Below are 18,186 nucleotides of genomic sequence, written 5' to 3'. Positions count from 1 at the left end.
ATTGGCATTATTTCAACTTGGGGGTATATGTATATCACAATTCATGTTATTTATTTAAAAAAAAAACAAAAATGTTTAGAGTAAAGAGACAAATTCACAATTTCCATATTATAGTTTGGTTCAACGCATAGTATCAACATAAAACAATCCTGCGAAGAGGAAAACAACAAAAACAAAAGTTGCATGGTGTATATTGTTTATACATGCAATTTATTTTTCTTAATAAAAAAAATGCAAACAAACTTTGAATCTTACGCATAGGCCCGTCACTAAATAAGACATTATTTAGGATTGGAAATCAATTACTGCACAATGCTGGGCTTTTTGTAGTTGTAACTGCGACACAGAACGTTTTAATTGTAATAACTTGATTTCCATTAAGCATTTGTATAATTACATGTATATATGGATAATAACATATATATATGAATACAGCATGCAACAAAGATACATAACCTTAAAAATGGATGCACACAACAGTGACATCAATGATTTAAAAAAAAAGGATTCATTTGTGTTGGTTTTAATACCTTAGGAAATATAATTTTCACCCAGAACAAATATATTTTCAAAAAGTTTGCCTTTCGATTTTCCTACAAATAATTGACGACCAACGACCAGTTTAGTTTTGTCTCTTATGACCACAGACTCAAAGCCATGAGTGCATCAAACACAAGAGTACATCAACTACTTTAGCCAGCAGTAGGCATACCTCAGAAGAAAAAAAAGATAAGTAACTTTCTGTTGTAAAAACTTTGCATGCACTATGATGCAGTGGCGAAATTAGTCACAAATATAACGTTTTTGACAGGTGAACAATGTTTAATTGGTAGCGCCCCCATCAGATTATAGATTTAATGTTTCCAAAGATCTTTAACTCTGCCAGTAAAAGGTGCAATGTAGTTCAAAGCCCAGATGTAGAAGAAGATATGGCAAGCTAAAGTGGACAAAAATGCCTATTTATAAATAATTATAAATAATTATAAATATTTATAATTCAAAATTGAATATATTGAATATATGTATAATTGAATTATAAATATTTATAAATAAATTATAAATATTTATAAATGATTGATAAATATTAATAAATGAATTTCTAAATATTCATAATTCATTTATAAATATTTATATTTATGTAGAGTTATTGCCTTTGAAAGGCAAAACTTGAACGAGGTGAGCGATTCCGGCTCCTGGGAGCCTCTTGTTTTATATAAATATTGACAAAGATGTCAGACAACGACAGACTCGGAGTGATGTTATAAGCTCATATAGATTTTTGGGCCTGGTGAGCTGAAAAAAGGAAAACAAACTGGCGTGTTTTTGTCATATGCCTGATGGTGCTCCATACAGTTACATTTGGGCGCACTGTTTCGCACATCAATTTGCCCTGGTCAAAAACTTAAAAGAATGAAAAGATGAAATTTGGTGGATATATAATCAGTTATTCATTTATAAACACTCGAATCTCCACCAACCAAGGATTAGAAAAGTATGCACTTTTTAAAGAAAAATAAAACACTTGAAATTTCTGTGTGGACTGCCTAAAAATAACTTTATTTCAACCGAAAAGTACCGCTATAGTACTAATAAATTTAACCAAGTCTGCAGTTTCCTATGTACTTTACTTCATATTTCGTTCTTAATTTTTCATATAACACTGATGACTTGCTTCACAAACTAGCTCCTTTGTAAGATCGGTAGAATCACCTTGTGACTTATACAAGGTACATTGCGCTCCTTGGTATGTGAACAGTTTACAATCAGTTTTTCTCTTACATGACCTAGCACAATCTAGCAGAGTGCCATGTCTGAGTGTTTTTGTCCAGTACAAGCCTTTAGTATCGGACACACGCTCAAACCTGGCGGAATTTCCTTCGCCAACTATAAATGGAACTTTCGAGGGCAAAGCTGATGCTGTTTGAATGGTGCTTATGTCCACATAAGTCATTCTAGATGAAGCTGTCTGTAAACCACTACTGTCATCGTTCATGGAGATGCTTATTTTGCTGGCACCTGTAAACCGTGTTAGAAAATTGTCAGTTTTAATTTCTTTGTATGATGAAGTTGATGCAAACTTATCACCAGCTCTTGCAAATGATTCGTTAGAATATCCATGTTTATTGCTTGAAACACTATATGAGTAACTGGACCGTGTCCGCGAGGAACCACCTGAAAGATAAGCTGCAGTAGTCGAAAGACTGGTAGGGTTGCTGTTCTCTGCAACAAGATCTTTGTTTGGAAGTATCTCTGCTTCTGGTGTATCGCTTGGATAGTACGATGTAACGTTTAAAATCTTACTTGAATTGTTTGTATTTGTTGAATCACTACTAGGTCTCGGTTTTTTTGTTGATGTTAAACTTGAATTTTTTGTTAATGCCGAAATGTTACTTAAATCTTTTGTAACTGTAGAAGCATTAGTTGGTCTGTCGGGTGAAGTAGAACTTAGATTGTTTGCTGATGCCAAAATACTACTAGAATCCTTTGTTACTCTTGAAACACTACTTAAACCTTTTACATCTTCTGAATCAGTACTTGAATCTATTGATACTGATGAAGCATTAGTTGAATGTTTTGGTACTGCTGAATCACTACTTGAACCATTCATTCTATCTGAAACACCATTTGAAATTTTGTCGGCTTCTGATGCCCTTCCTAAATATTCTGATGCTGTATAAGCACTACTCGAATGCAGTGCTACTGTTGAAGCACTCCTCGCATTATTTGTCACCGTTGATGCACTCCTCGCATTATTTGTCACCGTTGAAGCACTCCTCGCATTATTTGTCACCGTTGAAGCACTAACTGCAATTATTGTATAAGTTGTCAACCCAATTGAATCTTTTGCAACTGTTGAAATGCTTTTTGAATCATTTGCATCATTTGAAATGTTCCTCAATTTTTTTACACCAGTTGAATTTGAATATTTTGCCTCTGTTTTAGAAATGTGTGAATGGTCAGTAATTGATGGTGAAGTCAAGCGTTCGGTGTGGTCTTTGTCTGGTGCAGATGGAGTGCTTAAATGGTAGTTTACTGCTGTAATACCAATACTTAGTTTGTCTGTTAATATCGTTGGAACGTTTGATTCTGTTTCAGAAATAATTTTGTTGTTTGTTGTTAATGGCGCAGTACTGGAATGAGGAATTTCAGTTGATAGAATATCGCTAGTGTCATCAGTATCACGTGTAGTTATGCTTGGTCGATCTTTACTTTTGGTATTTATACGACTTGCGTGATCTTCCGTTGAACTCAAAGCAAGATTTATGTGACCTGCTGCTGATGCCGTAGAAAGTCTTCCCGAATATTTGCCGTCTTTGACCGAGGGATAAGGCGATGTAGCAGGAGTAGTGCTTGAGTACATTTGTACTCCTTTTGTTAAATGTGTTTTCTTTGAATAAAAAACGCCATTGAATTGTTTATCTACAACGTTAGTTACATCATTGAGATTTTCCAAATCGAATGCAGTTGATAATGGTTTAGCATCAATTGCTCTGTCTGTAGTTATCATTGAGGTAGCACTCTTTGTGTAATCTGAGTCGTTCAGTTCTGTAAATGTAGTGCCACTGTCTTGCTTTAAAGACGCGGATGCAGAATCAATACTTAAGTAATCTAAATCATTACTTGACGATGAAGATGCTTCTGTAGTAAATTGAGAAGGATAATTTGTACGATCTGATATTTCAATAAAGGTGTTGGAGTCCTTCTGCTCTTTACTCACGGGATGGTCTTTTGCTATGCTTACAGTTTCACTTGTTGAAGACTTAAACTGTATTGTAGATGCACTGATGAAATCCCTTTTTTCTCTGGAAGCACTGGTGGGGTAGATAGGTGATGCTGGAGCAGAATTACTTAAATGAAATTCTGTGAAGCGCTGAGAAGCTACTGAATTTTCCATCGTCACTGTAGTTGTGGTGCTTTCCAAGAAGAGTTTTACGAAAATGGATGTATCACTTGACATATGCGCCTTTGTTGCTTCATTATTATAATATTTTGATACAGATGTCACCAAGCCACTGTTTCTTCTCTCAGTAGGTGCAATATTGGTACTGTATGATGTTTCTCTTGACAAACTGACGGACGAATTTGACGCAATATTATTGACTGTTGTTGCAGTTGAAGTAGTGTCGAAGTTATTCCCTTTAATTTTAGAAGATAAACTGGTACGCTCCGCTGATTCTGTTGTATAATTACCGTGATGAGTCTTGTTTATTGCGACAGAGATGCTAGAGGATCGAGGTCGTTCTTTTGTAGTAGAACTTAACATGGCTGGTGTGTTGGAATTTCCAACATTACCTGAGTCTTGGTAAGAATCCTTTTTATGTGTTACCATAGCATCGCTAAAGCTTGCATAATCCTTTGTTGCTGGTAATTCATGGTTGGAAGATTTTCCTTCTTGGAACGGAGCACTACTTAATTTTTCTGTCACTGCTTGTGCAGAACCAGAATATTGATCAGACGTTGTTATCGCTAAATCAGGATGATATTCCTCTTTTAACCCAGAAGAAACACTTAAATCATTTGAAACGGTGTTAACAACATCCTCTTCTAAAGCCAAAATGGTACTTTGCTGAACTTCAGCTGTGAAATCCTTTTCATGCTCTTCATGCTTCAGCGTACTCATTTCTTCTGAAATGCTGCTCAAAATGTCATGCTCTTTTGGTAAATAAGTTTTATTTTTGTCTGGTTCTGTAGTTGATGAAGAAATTTCATTGTAAGGATTGAGATTTGAGTCAGCACTTTCCAGCGTTTTTGATTTCACAGTAGACGATTCAAAATTGCTATCATCGTCAAACGATGCTGTTTTTACGGCAGTATTTATAAGAGATGATTCTGTAGTTAACATTTCAGAGCTTAATATGTCATCATGTTGTGTAACTGCACCGCTACCATGATCAAACGAAGTTGTTGATATTTTTTCAGTATTATATATAGGAGAAGATTTTTTTGTTAATGTTTCAGAGCTTAATTTGTCATTATGTTGTGTAAGTGCGCCGTTATCACTAACATAGCCTGTTACTTGGGTTGTAGCACTGTAGATGAATTCTAAAGTACTTGGTACAGTCTTTTCCTCATAGTCTACGGAATAAAATGTTTAATTGAATTCATAATATTAAAATGAAGCAAGTACAAGATATAATAAAAATGACCAAATATTGTGTATGTATATTGTTTATATAGTCATTTAAATGTTGAGTATTTAAAATACGAAATTTCAAATTTACTTTAAAGTTCAAATATTCAACTGTTTTTAAAGAATATATTCAATTTTAAGTTTTATATCAGAATTTGCTGAGGTTAAGAAATCTGAGGCCCAGTTTCTAACGGTACCTGGAATTGTATTGCTGATGAGGACACTTTTAATGAATGTGAAGATGGCTAGTGAACAGTAATGTATTTAACAATATGATTTGTACGTATAAGCAATTACCTATGCAAGATGGCCGTTCAACCGGAATTTCTGAAAAAAAACCAAAAAACAAAGAAACAAAAAGAACCAAAATTAAAGAAAAAAAAAGCGGAACAAATGTATTAACGTACATTACTGAGTTTTTGTATGATTAGAATCTAGTTAGCAAATGTCTTTATCGTCTTTTTAATGTGTAATGACTTCTTCTTCACCATCCAACTGCTAAAGCCATTGCGGTGATTTTTACAACAAAGTAGTTTCCATTTACTTATAAGGTTATCGCAAAGTTACATGGTTAGCATCAGCGTCTGTTTAACCAGAACATTGATATTTAAAACCGTGTCACAACGCCGTTGGCTGCCAATGTAAAGTTCATCGAATCAGGATCTTTAAGACAAATGATGATGCATACACTTTTGTATTTTTTGTGATTTAAAATAAGACATAGTTTTATCTTATAATATCGCAAGAATATTGTAGAAATAATCAAATTAAACTTGATTGTCAATGGAAGAATGACAGGTTTTAAAGTCCACAAACTTGAACTGGATTCAACATACCCTTGCAGACATGAAGACCACAATATTCCCATGTCGTGTCACCAGTAAAACACCACGGAGACCCCTTTTCACCACCGGGATCTCTACAGTATGAAGCAGCAGCAGCAACACTTCCGTCCGGAAACAGCGAGCTATCTCCAATGGCTAATTTGGTATCTGTCCATGGGATACAGTAAGCTCCTTTCGATGTACAGGTTCGCCGCCCTCTGTAGTCCTGGGGCTTCTCTTTTGAATAACATTCAGTTTCTATATGGTCAAATTAAAATACAAAATAAAACATAATTTAATACAAGAATATCAATACAACGGTATCTGTTCCATTTACTGTGATACTCGAGATATGTATCGGCGATGAGTCAAGACACGCTAATATACAGTATGTACTTGCCAATAGGATTGTATCTTGCTTACCCAACTGTGCACAGGGTACATGCACCAAGTTTTTAGAGGAGTTGCGCATTTCCTTTTGTTTGTTTGTACAAATTATTTTGGTTATTTCATGTTATTTGTTTGTGGCTGTTTCCACTGCCTTCATCCTTTGTTTATATTCTTATGATTTCCGCTCGATTCTTGGTTGTTTTGGTTGCTCTTTAAAATGACACAAGTATAAATAAAGTGAAGTTAATATATAATATTAGCAACACATTTTACAACGAATGTTGAACGTGTTTATAGAAGACAGAAATCATAACAACGATAATGGAATGAAAGAACAATGATAAAGAGATAATATTTGTAAAATACAAGACTTGTTATATTTCCATGAAACATTTCGGTTCATTAAAAAGCGATACGTACAGCATTTAGTTTAATTTAGACGGCATACCAAATAAACGTTTTGTACCTGCACATGATATGTAAGCCTGACGCCAAGTTCCATCACCCTGGCAGACTTCTACAGGGCAGTAGTTAAACCTTGGTGTCACGCCTTCCTGTAAAGCTTTACACGAGAAGTCCATGATACTACCTTCTGTTGTATCAAATGGTTTCAGTGATGCTATAGATACACACTTGTTATCTGCTCTGATTCTGAAGTCTGGTAAACCACAGTCAACTGCTGATGCTGCAATTATAAAAGTACAGAGCATTATAGACACATATTTATTGTGTGCTCTGATTATGAAAAATCTGATAAACCGCAGTTAACTGCTGATTCTTCTAGTAACAACATAAAGTACATTTTATTTCAACAAGTACATATAAATTTTTCATATAAAATCTGACGATTCTTGCTTCTCCGGAGCGGGACCGAAATTTCTCGAAATACAATTATTTGTTATCATTTATTCACCTTGTACAAAAGTTCATTGCGCATTGAGCTATTAATCATCCTTAACAATAGCCACAAATCGTGGTAGTTTTATCATTTATTTTCTTATAGGTGCTCCTACCTATATTTATTTCAATCTTTAATATTATGAACATCAGCTTAGATCATGTTCGTCATTTTTAATAGCAGTGAGTCACAGACAACTCAAATATTATTTGCATTGAAAAAAGTATTGTAATTTTAAAGTAAATCACTTAAAATTATGTTAATTTGGTTCCAAAGATGCTGCTTGTCTGAGTTACTTTTTTACAAACCAACCTTGTCTCGTACTCCGACAGGAGGAATCGTTAACTGGTAGATCTAGAAAAAAGAACAATTCAGAATGATGACAGGTAGTGCTGCGGACAGGTATCAAAAAGTGCTTTAGTTTTCGAGTTTAATGGACCTAGAGGGTATATGGCTATATCTAATGTCAATGGAAAGATAAATCAATGTATTTTTTGAATATCGTACTTATCAAAGTGAAGAACGGTAAAGTTTTCTGCTATTTTGCATTAATTAGAGGAGGGTTCAAAGATCAATCGACCCCAGTAAACTTTGAAATGTAATTTAAGTGAAATCATTTATGGTAGGTATTAGGAAACAGGTAACATGTAAAGGTCACATTATAGAATTTCAAAAATGTAAAAAAGAACTTGTTCCGACAAAAGTTGACTTTTTAATCACAGAACAAAATTGCCCCTAAAATGGTTGCATTTTAGTGCATTTTCAATTATTAAGAGATAATAAGACACTGTAAAATATTGCAATGTATAGCTGAGTATTCTTTACTGAGTAACAAATAAAATAAACACAACGTTCTCGATTCGATCTGCAATATGAGCTTTACAAAATGTATTTGAAGTTGCAAATTTTCACATGTTTTAAATACTAATTATACTAAAATTGTAAAATACGAAATCATTTTCCGGACAACCTGTTCTGTTTCCGAACTGTTGGTTCAACAGAAAAGCATGAATATTATCCAAAGTAACTTATTTTTGACTCGATCAATATTTTAATTGCCTCTGTAAGCAGATAAATAAAAGTTTTACATATTTTTTTCTGTCATTCAATAATCGAGCCCTCAACAATGTTCATTTTTTCAAGAAAGTGGAATGAAAGACAGAGTATTCACAGTCAAGACAAAGCACCAAAAATACAAAAATAATTATAAGAAAGACATATATAAATTTAAAGAATTAGCAAGCCGGGCTTGATAAAAAAACTGGGGGTTTGGACCAGGTTTATTGGTAGGACATTTATTTGAACGGTTTTTCTTTGTTTTTCCTTAAGCGCCGGTCGATCTGTTCTTTTAAAATGCTGCCATTCCGGTTTAAACGATGGAGGTAAACTCTGGGGTGCACTATACAGTTATATTAAGGCGCACTGTTTAGCACACCAAGTTACCATGGTCAAATTTTGTAAAACTTAAAATTAAAAGTTGAATTTTGTAGTTAAGCATTCATACATAGACAGATGTAATATATGTAATGGTAAACAGGTGTAATTTAAAGGAAGAATGGTATCCGGAACGTTTCAGTCCGCTACCGTATTAGGTTCTCTCCTTAGCATCAGATGGCTGATTTTCAAAATACCTTATTTTGCACGAACTTTTGGAACTAAAATTGTGAGAGAATGAATCGAAAAGGGTCTTATTATTTTTACGCCTTTTCCACCTACTCCATGCATGCTTTCATTCTGTGGTAGTGTTTAAGTGCCTGATATTTTATAAAACATAGTAATTGGCTGTTAGTTTTGGAAAGGCACCCCTGATTTGGACTGAACTCAGTAATATTTTTTCAGTATAACAATAATCAATAAATTACTTATAAATGACTTGAACCTTCACACACCAATGATTTCAAAAATATGCACTTTTTATGACAAAACACTGGAAATTTTTATGCCGACTGCCTCAAAACAGTTTTATTTCAACGAAATGAGACCAAATTTTCAGAAATGACCTAACTGTATCGCTGGCATTGCTTAAAAGTAATCTAGTATATGACGATGAAAAAGAAAACGTTAAAAAGATTTTTTGTGAATGGATTATTTCAAATAAAACCTTTACTATTATATAGACCGATGAAAAGTTTGCAAGTTATGAATGTAAATGGCTTATTTCCGATTCCTAGATTTACAGCATCTTCGTTAGGCAAGGGTTACGGTCCTGATTCTCCCCCTCCCATTGCGTGAAGGGAGGGGGCAAGACCGTAACCCTATGATAGCGAATTGGGCTTTTACAGTTGTGATCCCATATTCAGTTTAATTCTTATTGATATTTAGATTATAACAAATCAGAATTAGAGTGAACCATAAAGTGACTCACTTATTCATTCTTTGCGGGAACCAGACAGACATGATATGCTGCCCGAAAATTCAAATTATGACATTGTAAATGTTCAAAACATCTTTTCTACCATGTCAAACCAAAGTAACACGCACAATTCAATGCACAAACCACTTACTACAAGTGCTCTGTACATGTATGTTTACACAGCAAAAAAGTAAGTTTATAACAATATATGGACAGTGAATATAGCCAACGATAGATTGCATCCCCTGTTTTCAAACGTCTTGATCAGAGCCTCTCTTCTTTTACTATTCTTGATCCGCCCGCCCCTGGCCTGGACAATGATGTTTCCTATGAACTAATGTTCTATAACAACTATATTGTAAACCATTGTGCCCTATTCATACGGCTACTAAAACCGGAGTCTTTTTGAGAGGTAAATAAATCTTAGAACTTTTTATTGCGTCTGAACTTCTTTCTTCTTTTTGCGTTAGAATTTATACAAGGAATCTGGTTTGTTTTTATCAACTCGTTTAGTATAATCCGTTCAGAGCAACGGCCGACCCAGAGGAGGTGATGGAATTGACACTCCCCTTTTTTATCTTTGTCATTTTCATGTGTAAAATTGACAAAAACGGTAAATAATATCCTAGCACACACCCCTTTTCTGAGGAACCCTGGCTAGCACTCTCCTTTTCAGTGTGGACCTGCCACAATAGAGCATATTGCATTACAAGCATCAGTCTGGCGTACAATTAAACATCAAAAGACATAAATATTGTGACAACATGCATTTACATGTTTGCACATGCTTCCATGCAAATTTTAATGTTCACAGTTTATGTTTTGTCAAATTTATTACGAAATCCAGCCTTATCATGAACCCCCGCGTAACATTTTTTGTTTGAGTATCCCTGATTCATGGTTGCATCTTTAATCTTTAAGTCCAAGCATATAAAGACAAATGCAACAACAAAAATATGTATGATTTTTGTATGTACAAAAATAAATTTCAAAACCTTAAGTCTTTTCATAAAAACGTATGGTAGACTAGATATTTTACATGTGTCTCTTTTCATAAAACAGTCCGGAACTTAGACAAATTGTCCGGAAACTATTCCGTGTCATACAATTTTTGTACAAATAATAGTTTAAATATGTGAAAATCTGCAACTTCAAACTCATTTTGCAAAGCCCATGTTGCAGATCGAATCGAGAACGTTGTATTTATTTTATTTGCCATTCAGTACAGAATACTTAGATATGCATAGTAATATTCTACGGTATCTTATTATCTCTTAATAATTGAAAATGTTCTAAAATGCAACCAATTTTAGGGGTATTTTTGTTCTGTGTTTAATAGTCAACTTTTGTCGGAACAAGTTCTTTTTTTACATTTTCGAAATTCTATACATATGATCCTTTCATGTTACTTAATTGTTTTCCGATACCTATGTAGTACCAGCACTAAGAGCAAGTCTGTCTGGTAAATTAATTTAAGTCGAATTTGGAACTTAGAATTTGTTAATTTGCTTCTTTTATTAGAATCTTAAAAGAGAAGAGCAGGACTTGAAAAGATTCAACTACAAATACTTCATTACAAAGTATGTACATTTTTTAACCTTTTTGTATGAAACTTTCAGAATGGCAGATTTTTCTTCAATTAACCATTGGTATCAAACTTTTATGATACCACACTTCTATCGAGCCTACATTTATATATATTATATCAGATCAAATTGATACAAGGAATATAAGGTAAGCATAGAAAGGTCTGAAAAATTCCCAACGAACTGTCAATTTGCGAAGCAAATGTTTGGTCGTCCCCTCCGCGGGACTCGCTCGTACCGCTGTGACATCTATGGCAACACCAGCGCCCTAGACCTCTCGGCCAGCTATGCTATTTATAAATATAGCTATAGGATAGAGGATCAAATTAATGATGCATGTCACAACAAATCAATATTATACAACGTCTCAGAATGTGACGAATCTATTCGCTACACTGCTCCATCGGATCAAATTGATGTTAGAACAGAGTGGTCTAGGGCGCTGGACTTTGTGCAGGCGGTGTTGCCATAGATGTCACAGCAGTACGAGTCCCGCGGAGGGAACGACCAAACAAAAATATGCTTCGCAAATTTGACAGTTCTAACATCTAACATATATTTATATACATGTGTATACTATTTAACAAAAAAAAAATTCTGGACCAAATACGAACGAGTCAAAATAGATATCTGTAACTTTCTGTGTGCGGAATCAAAATTGTTATTGAGACTATCGCATCTTTCATTTGGCCCGAAATTCTGTTGTTATAACATTAGCTATTTCTCAGATATTATTTTTGCATTCAATGCGGCGTAGTAACGCATGCATAAAAGACGTATGGTACGATGATGGCATAGCGGACACTTATGGCTTCTCGACCATCATTTGATGAGCTAATATGCGTCAGACGAGTCATCAGTCTGGATATTGTTATTCTTACCACACGAAAAATATCTGCCACGTAAGCATCCGTCATCCAACCTCAAACTATCCTTTCTGTCTTTTCACGCTCATTTGGAGCAACCGTGGTAAGTATGGAAATTGCTATGTACTTTTTTTTACTTTTTGAAATGGCAAATTGTTTACCTGAGGCAGTTGCCCAAATATAGGAATCAAATTATTTAAATCCTTTAATGATTCACGGCGTAGTCGTATCCCGTTCACAATATTTTTGAAAAAAAAATTAACAGATGTGTTTTGGTCTTGTTTACATAGTTAAAGAAGCTGTATATTGAAAATAAAATTAAAAACAAACTTTCGTATAGTTTCTTTTGTTGATTAGTATTCAAAAAAAGCTTATTTAAGTTACATTAAAAGAAAGCAGACGGGGATTACCTTAGCCCGCGTACTACTACCTTAGACAAATTACTTCGGTTTAAGTTTTGGCTTTATTTCAAATACAAAAATAGTGAAAAATGCCGTTTATATATGTATAGTTAAAATAAAAAACAATTATTTTGTGTTCATAAAATGAAGCATGAATACTACAGAAAACAATCAAGAGTATCGGGCTTTTCTTTTATCCAAACTGTCTTTATTTTAATCTTACTTGAATTTTCTTTTTATCTAGCACTGTAAAATATATCAAAGCTACCTCCGCATTTCGGAATGTCGCAGAATTCCCAAGTATTGTTTTTGTGTCCTGTAAAACACCAAGGAGCCCCTCTGAGAAGCCCTGGATCTCTGCAGTTGGACTTAGCATCAAACACAGTATTATCCGGGAAAATTGTATTGTTCCCTAAGTGCTGTAATTGTTTAATGTATTCATATTCGTGCCATGGCCGACATTGTATCCCTGTCCTAGTACAGTTTCTTGTTCCTTTGTAGTGGTTTCCAGGTTCGTAACACTCTGTTTCTAAATGGAAATAACTTTCAATAGAATTAACCTAATAATTGGAAATTTTGTAATAAACTTTCTAGCAAATCGGGACAAGATTATTTTTTCAGATCCAATTTCACTGTATGAAATAACTGGATTTACATGTATGTTAGAACATTTATTGATTTTCAGGGTCTGAATATTTATTTCCAAAAACTCCAGCCCCCACTATAGAATCAAACTGTTGACCCCTTATGCCTAACCATTTGCGAATACACACAATTATTTGAGAGCAAAAATGGTGCGTAATTTATTGGTACAACTCTCACATAAATAAATGTTTTTGCTAGAATCACCAAGTATATACAATAAATGACTGCAGTTTATATGTACAAAATATAATAGACCCAGGACAGTAGCCAATAAAGAGATTGTTTTATTAGATTCAATGATATGACTTCACATTTGTTAAGATATACTAAAGGTATTTTTACAGTTAATGATTTGAATCAAGAAAAATGGAAATCATTTTTTATCAATTTTATGAAAGAAGATACACTAGGGATTGCAAACACGTTTTCTTATCGCAAATTACAATAATTTACCTTTACATGACAAACTAGGATCACTCCAAGTCCTATTTAACTGACAAGTCTGTACAGGACAATACCCTTGCTTGACACTTCGGTCTAGAGAAATCCTATGTCGGCATTTGAAGGTGATGATCGATCCAATTGATTGGTTATAACGTGATATTGGTGATAGCGTTGTACACGGATCATCTACTATCACTGTCAGGTTTGATTTGCCACACCCTGTAATTAATATTTAGTCAGGAATTTCGGCATCAGCATCAGCAGCAGCAAAAACAAAAACAAAACAAAAGTATAATAAGTACATGACCAAAACCTGATCAGAGGAAACAAGGACCTTCTATACACTTGATGTGATATACAATGAAATATAATAATAAAATAAAACAAATCTAGCTCAAACAACGTTAGAAGATTGCTCCGCAATCCGTCACATTGCAAAAAAAGGGTAACAACAAAATCCGATCCATAATCAAGTCAAGTACATAATCTGGCAAAATGAATATTACACCACCGGGGCAGCTGGTATCGCAATGGTCGTGACTTGGTACATACATTCCAAACGAAATGATGGGTTAAATACAGGTTTTACAGCGCTCGAAACCTCCCTATTCCATTGCGGAGTGAGAATATACCGGTAGTGATTAAATAGCATTTGTATGCTATAGTGTCATAATTGGTAAAAGTCACTTTATCACAAAGAATAATTTCAAAAAAATCATTACTTATTATTTTAGAAAAAACCGAGTTTTTTCAACCAAGGTCTGATATATAAAAAGAAATTGGTAAGTGACCTTTTATGACGCATTTGCTCTTACCCCTGATTCAGAAGTCTGTTACGCAGCAGCTTTTTATGGCGTTCAAGGAACAAGCTGTTTCTGTAGTCTCCTTTATCTCAAGACTTGTGGATATACTTTAGGGTTGTTAATGGACAATACATCATTAATTCGTCAATAAAAGTTAAAGTATTCAGCATATTTTAAATCTTTACTCTTTTCCAGATTCAGAAGAAATTCAGTCTCGCATGAATATAAAAAAATGAATATAAAAACAAATCGGCCCATTGGAATGTCAACTTGTTGAAAAATAGTTCCTCAAAATGTGACAAATATGTTACCAATGAGGAAATAAAACATGTCGCAAACCTGTTCTGGTAAGCCGCAAGTTCGGGATGGAAGAGAGGAATAACAAATATCTATGAAATGGCTACGATTATAAATGTCAGTTTATTGTCCATTATTTCTCAACAATTTGTCAATGGGAAATACGTTAGAGACATGAAATGTAAAACATACAAAGTTAACTAAAATAGAGAGCGTTCCGTATATGATTTAAGCTTGAAAATGTAAGTTATTTCAACTGAAAAAGAATTATTATTTTTCGAAGGTGTAAGTTCTTAAAACTATCAGTCACCTTAAATCTAAATAGAATTAAAGTGATAAAACTAACACAAGATAAAAGGAACATGTATATTCCTACCACGTTTTTCTAGGTTATTCTTGCATAAAAGAAAAGCGAAACACTTCCACAAAGAGAGATGAAAGCGTATAAAAATAGGAAAAATATGATGACGCTTATATTACCAATATATTAGTAAATTAGTAAAATAAGAAAAATAAGATGAAACTTACATGACCAACATATTACATGGTATTAGATAAAAATGTAAATGCTTTAGAACTTCGACGGTTGTATCTTTAAAATAATTTTTCTTCTTATGACTAGTTAAAGACAAAACTATTTGGTAACAGTTTCATTTAAAATTCACATTTTATGTTGAAAAAAGGATCCTTGTTCTAAATTTTACTGTAATATTTGTCAGGGATTTAACAGCAAAACAACTACCTCCGTCACTGATTTGCTGTAAACCAAGCACATTGCAGTTCAGACCTGAAAAATATTATACGATTACTTGATTTAGATAATTTTGCATTGAATGTTGCAAATGATTAAAAAAACGATTATTTAAAATTTGTTTAAGATCGTTGAATAATGGTCGACCAAAAATATCTGGTACTTTTTTTTCGCAGTTTCCTGCTATTAAAAATGTTTTTTTTAACTTATAATTGGTAAATACTATAAACCATTGAAAAACAAGTGGCAAAATTAAATACATATATGAACATATTAAACTTTTAAAAATTTTTAAGTTCGCAAATTTTCTTCACTTCCACGATTTCCCATATACCACAGCTATGCTCCGAAATCCATGAAATATTCCCAATAAAACAGGCATCGGACCATACGTGAACCAACGCATATTGTGTATGTTTACGAAGAAGTCTAATTTCAGAAGAAACACGAATTCTGATTGGATAAAAAATTTCGTCCATCATCTCAGACACCAAATTTTGTAATGACTGTGACGTCATCAAAACCTTTAATGATTTACTCGTTGAATTTTGATACTCGGTCTATTTGAAACAACCTCAATGCCCGTTGTGCATACGTAAAAATAAACTGCCACGCACATTGATTTGGTGTGCACAACGTGATTGATGTAATTTCTTCATAGACCGAAAAAATGTAACAGTCATTCCTTAAAAAAAAGTAACACTTATTTTCTTAAATACAATATTTCATATTAGTTTTATGAAACAAAAAATACAACTTTGTTTATCATTAATGGGCGCTCCATTTATACCGATTGCACATTTTTCGTGAACCTTTTCTCATTGGCTCATTGAATTCGATTCCTACCCTGTCCAGGTACTGCACTGCTCTTATTAGATTATGTCTCTGGTCTAATATGGTCAGACATTATTTTCTTAAGATTCACTGCATTTAAGTTGTTTTTTGAAAAAAAAAAGAAAATAATTTATAGACTTGCACATAAAAATAAGATTTAATTATAGATAAGTTAACATAAACTTACTTGAAAAAAGACGGATTAAAACCACCACCAACTGAAAAGAAGACATTCTATACACCTAACAAAATACCAAGAAATGTTATAATAGATAATCCTCCTTATGAAAATCTAAATTTTCCATTATTTTTGGATTCCTGAAGATACCTTATTTATGATCTTTAGGTTTGCAACTGATAAGATTGATGTGATTAATTCATCAATATTTTGGATTAATTTCAATTTACCATTGTTATACTTTCCGTAAAAACACGAATATGAATTCATTTGATACCTTAATATCGTTCTCCGAAAATAAAGTAAAAATTAAAGCACACCAAACAACTGTTATTGTCTAGTTTCGCAAGTGTTATAAATATTTTATAACTCTAAACTTTCATTTCGCGACAAAGAAAAGAAAAGAAAGAACTGGATACAAAGTTAGAAATTTTGAATTGTCGAAGTAATTTAATAACGACACTAGTAGTTATAAATGCTGATAAGATGATGTTAAAGTCATCAATGGGAAATTTACGACCAGGACAATCCTGATGTAATTGAAAATTGACGACATGTTATTTCCTTTGAATTATTGATCACAGACAGCTAAGTCATGAATAGAGATTAAGAAAAATCAAGTATTTGATTTTTTTTAACATAAATTATTCTTGTCAAACACGGGTTTCAGTGGCGAATCTAGACATTTTAGAAAGGGGGTTCTAGCTTGGTACCAGAAGAAATGGGTTTCAGGCTATTATTTGCGAACCCCAGAACCACCTAGACCCACCACTGGGTTTCCTCTTGTTGACTATTTGTTTCTTTTTATTCCTCTCTCCTTTCGCTTCTATATTATCTCAAGGTAAACATCAACAAACCTACATAAACATGAAAAAAACTCACTTTGACTTACGAATATTCTGTTTGTTTAATATACAATGTAGTTTAAAGCGAGACATAAGATATTCTTTCACTTAAACAGTAACAACCAAAGAAAACACATTTCATTCAAAAACTATTTTGTTTTTTGGCTTCCATAAGCGGACTGAAGAGGAGAGGATATCATGATAATAATGAAATAAATAATACAAATTTGAATTCTTTATTGAACAACATATTTCGGAAATATTTGTGAAATCTTTACTTCTCTTTAAAAATGAGTATTTTAAAATTAATACTTTCTATTCAAAAATGTCAAAACTCAAAATTGTTGGAAGTTTGGTATTTCTTTTACCTATCAAAGGTTTTAATTTATAGATATTACTTAACAACATTGGACTTCCTTCTGAACAATGAACTAATTAACTACCTGAATTGCAATTATAAGAACATACAATTCATTAGCTTTCTCGATTATTATTTTTTATGCATAACTGTTTAAACGTTTCGAGGTATTTATAAAACAGATATTTCTTTCTTTGCTGTAACTTACTGATTACCAATTAGGAAAAATACAAAAAAAAAAAATAAATAAATAAAAAAAAATAAAAAAAATAAAAAAATAATAATAAAAAATAAATAAATAAATAAAATAAAACAAGAAATATCGTCAGCTCCCTTTCCAAGTAACCATCGTCAAGAAATCCACAAAGAAGTCATGCAGGCAAATAGTTCAATGCTGTTCAAGTTTTACCAGGAAAATCCCACAATGTTGCATCCTAGTTCATAGCGGTTAAATTATAACTGCAGAAATACTAGTCCTATGTTTTAATTATGGAAAACCAAGTCATTCCAATGGAAAATTACTCTACAAGGAGCACAATGACATTATGATATTGGGAGTATGTGCTTCCTTATTTGAAAAAT

General features: G+C 33.2%; 1 protein-coding gene across 1 annotated transcript; it reads right to left on the bottom strand.

Annotated features, from left to right (window-relative positions):
* Window positions 1-1,542: 1,542 nt before the first annotated feature.
* LOC148606544 (uncharacterized) lies at window positions 1,543-16,553 on the bottom strand. Its single transcript, XM_088543771.1, has 9 exons — window positions 16,411-16,553; window positions 15,381-15,425; window positions 13,548-13,757; window positions 12,718-12,978; window positions 7,556-7,597; window positions 6,812-7,030; window positions 5,968-6,213; window positions 5,429-5,458; window positions 1,543-5,076 (listed from the first exon to the last, which is right to left on the bottom strand). Exons 1-9 carry the CDS (start codon window positions 16,454-16,456, stop codon window positions 1,643-1,645), a joined length of 4,533 nt encoding a protein of 1,510 aa, XP_088399897.1. The 5' UTR covers window positions 16,457-16,553; the 3' UTR covers window positions 1,543-1,642.
* Between the last annotated feature and the right edge of the window lie 1,633 nt (window positions 16,554-18,186).

The sequence above is a fragment of the Perna viridis genome, chromosome 9 (genome assembly GCF_037379345.1).
Source record: "Perna viridis isolate PV_CMFRI_1.1 ecotype Kerala chromosome 9, ASM3737934v1, whole genome shotgun sequence".
In the NCBI taxonomy this organism is placed as follows: domain Eukaryota; kingdom Metazoa; phylum Mollusca; class Bivalvia; order Mytilida; family Mytilidae; genus Perna; species Perna viridis.
Note: the sequence above shows the minus strand (reverse complement) of the source record. Positions and strands in the feature narration are given on the sequence as shown.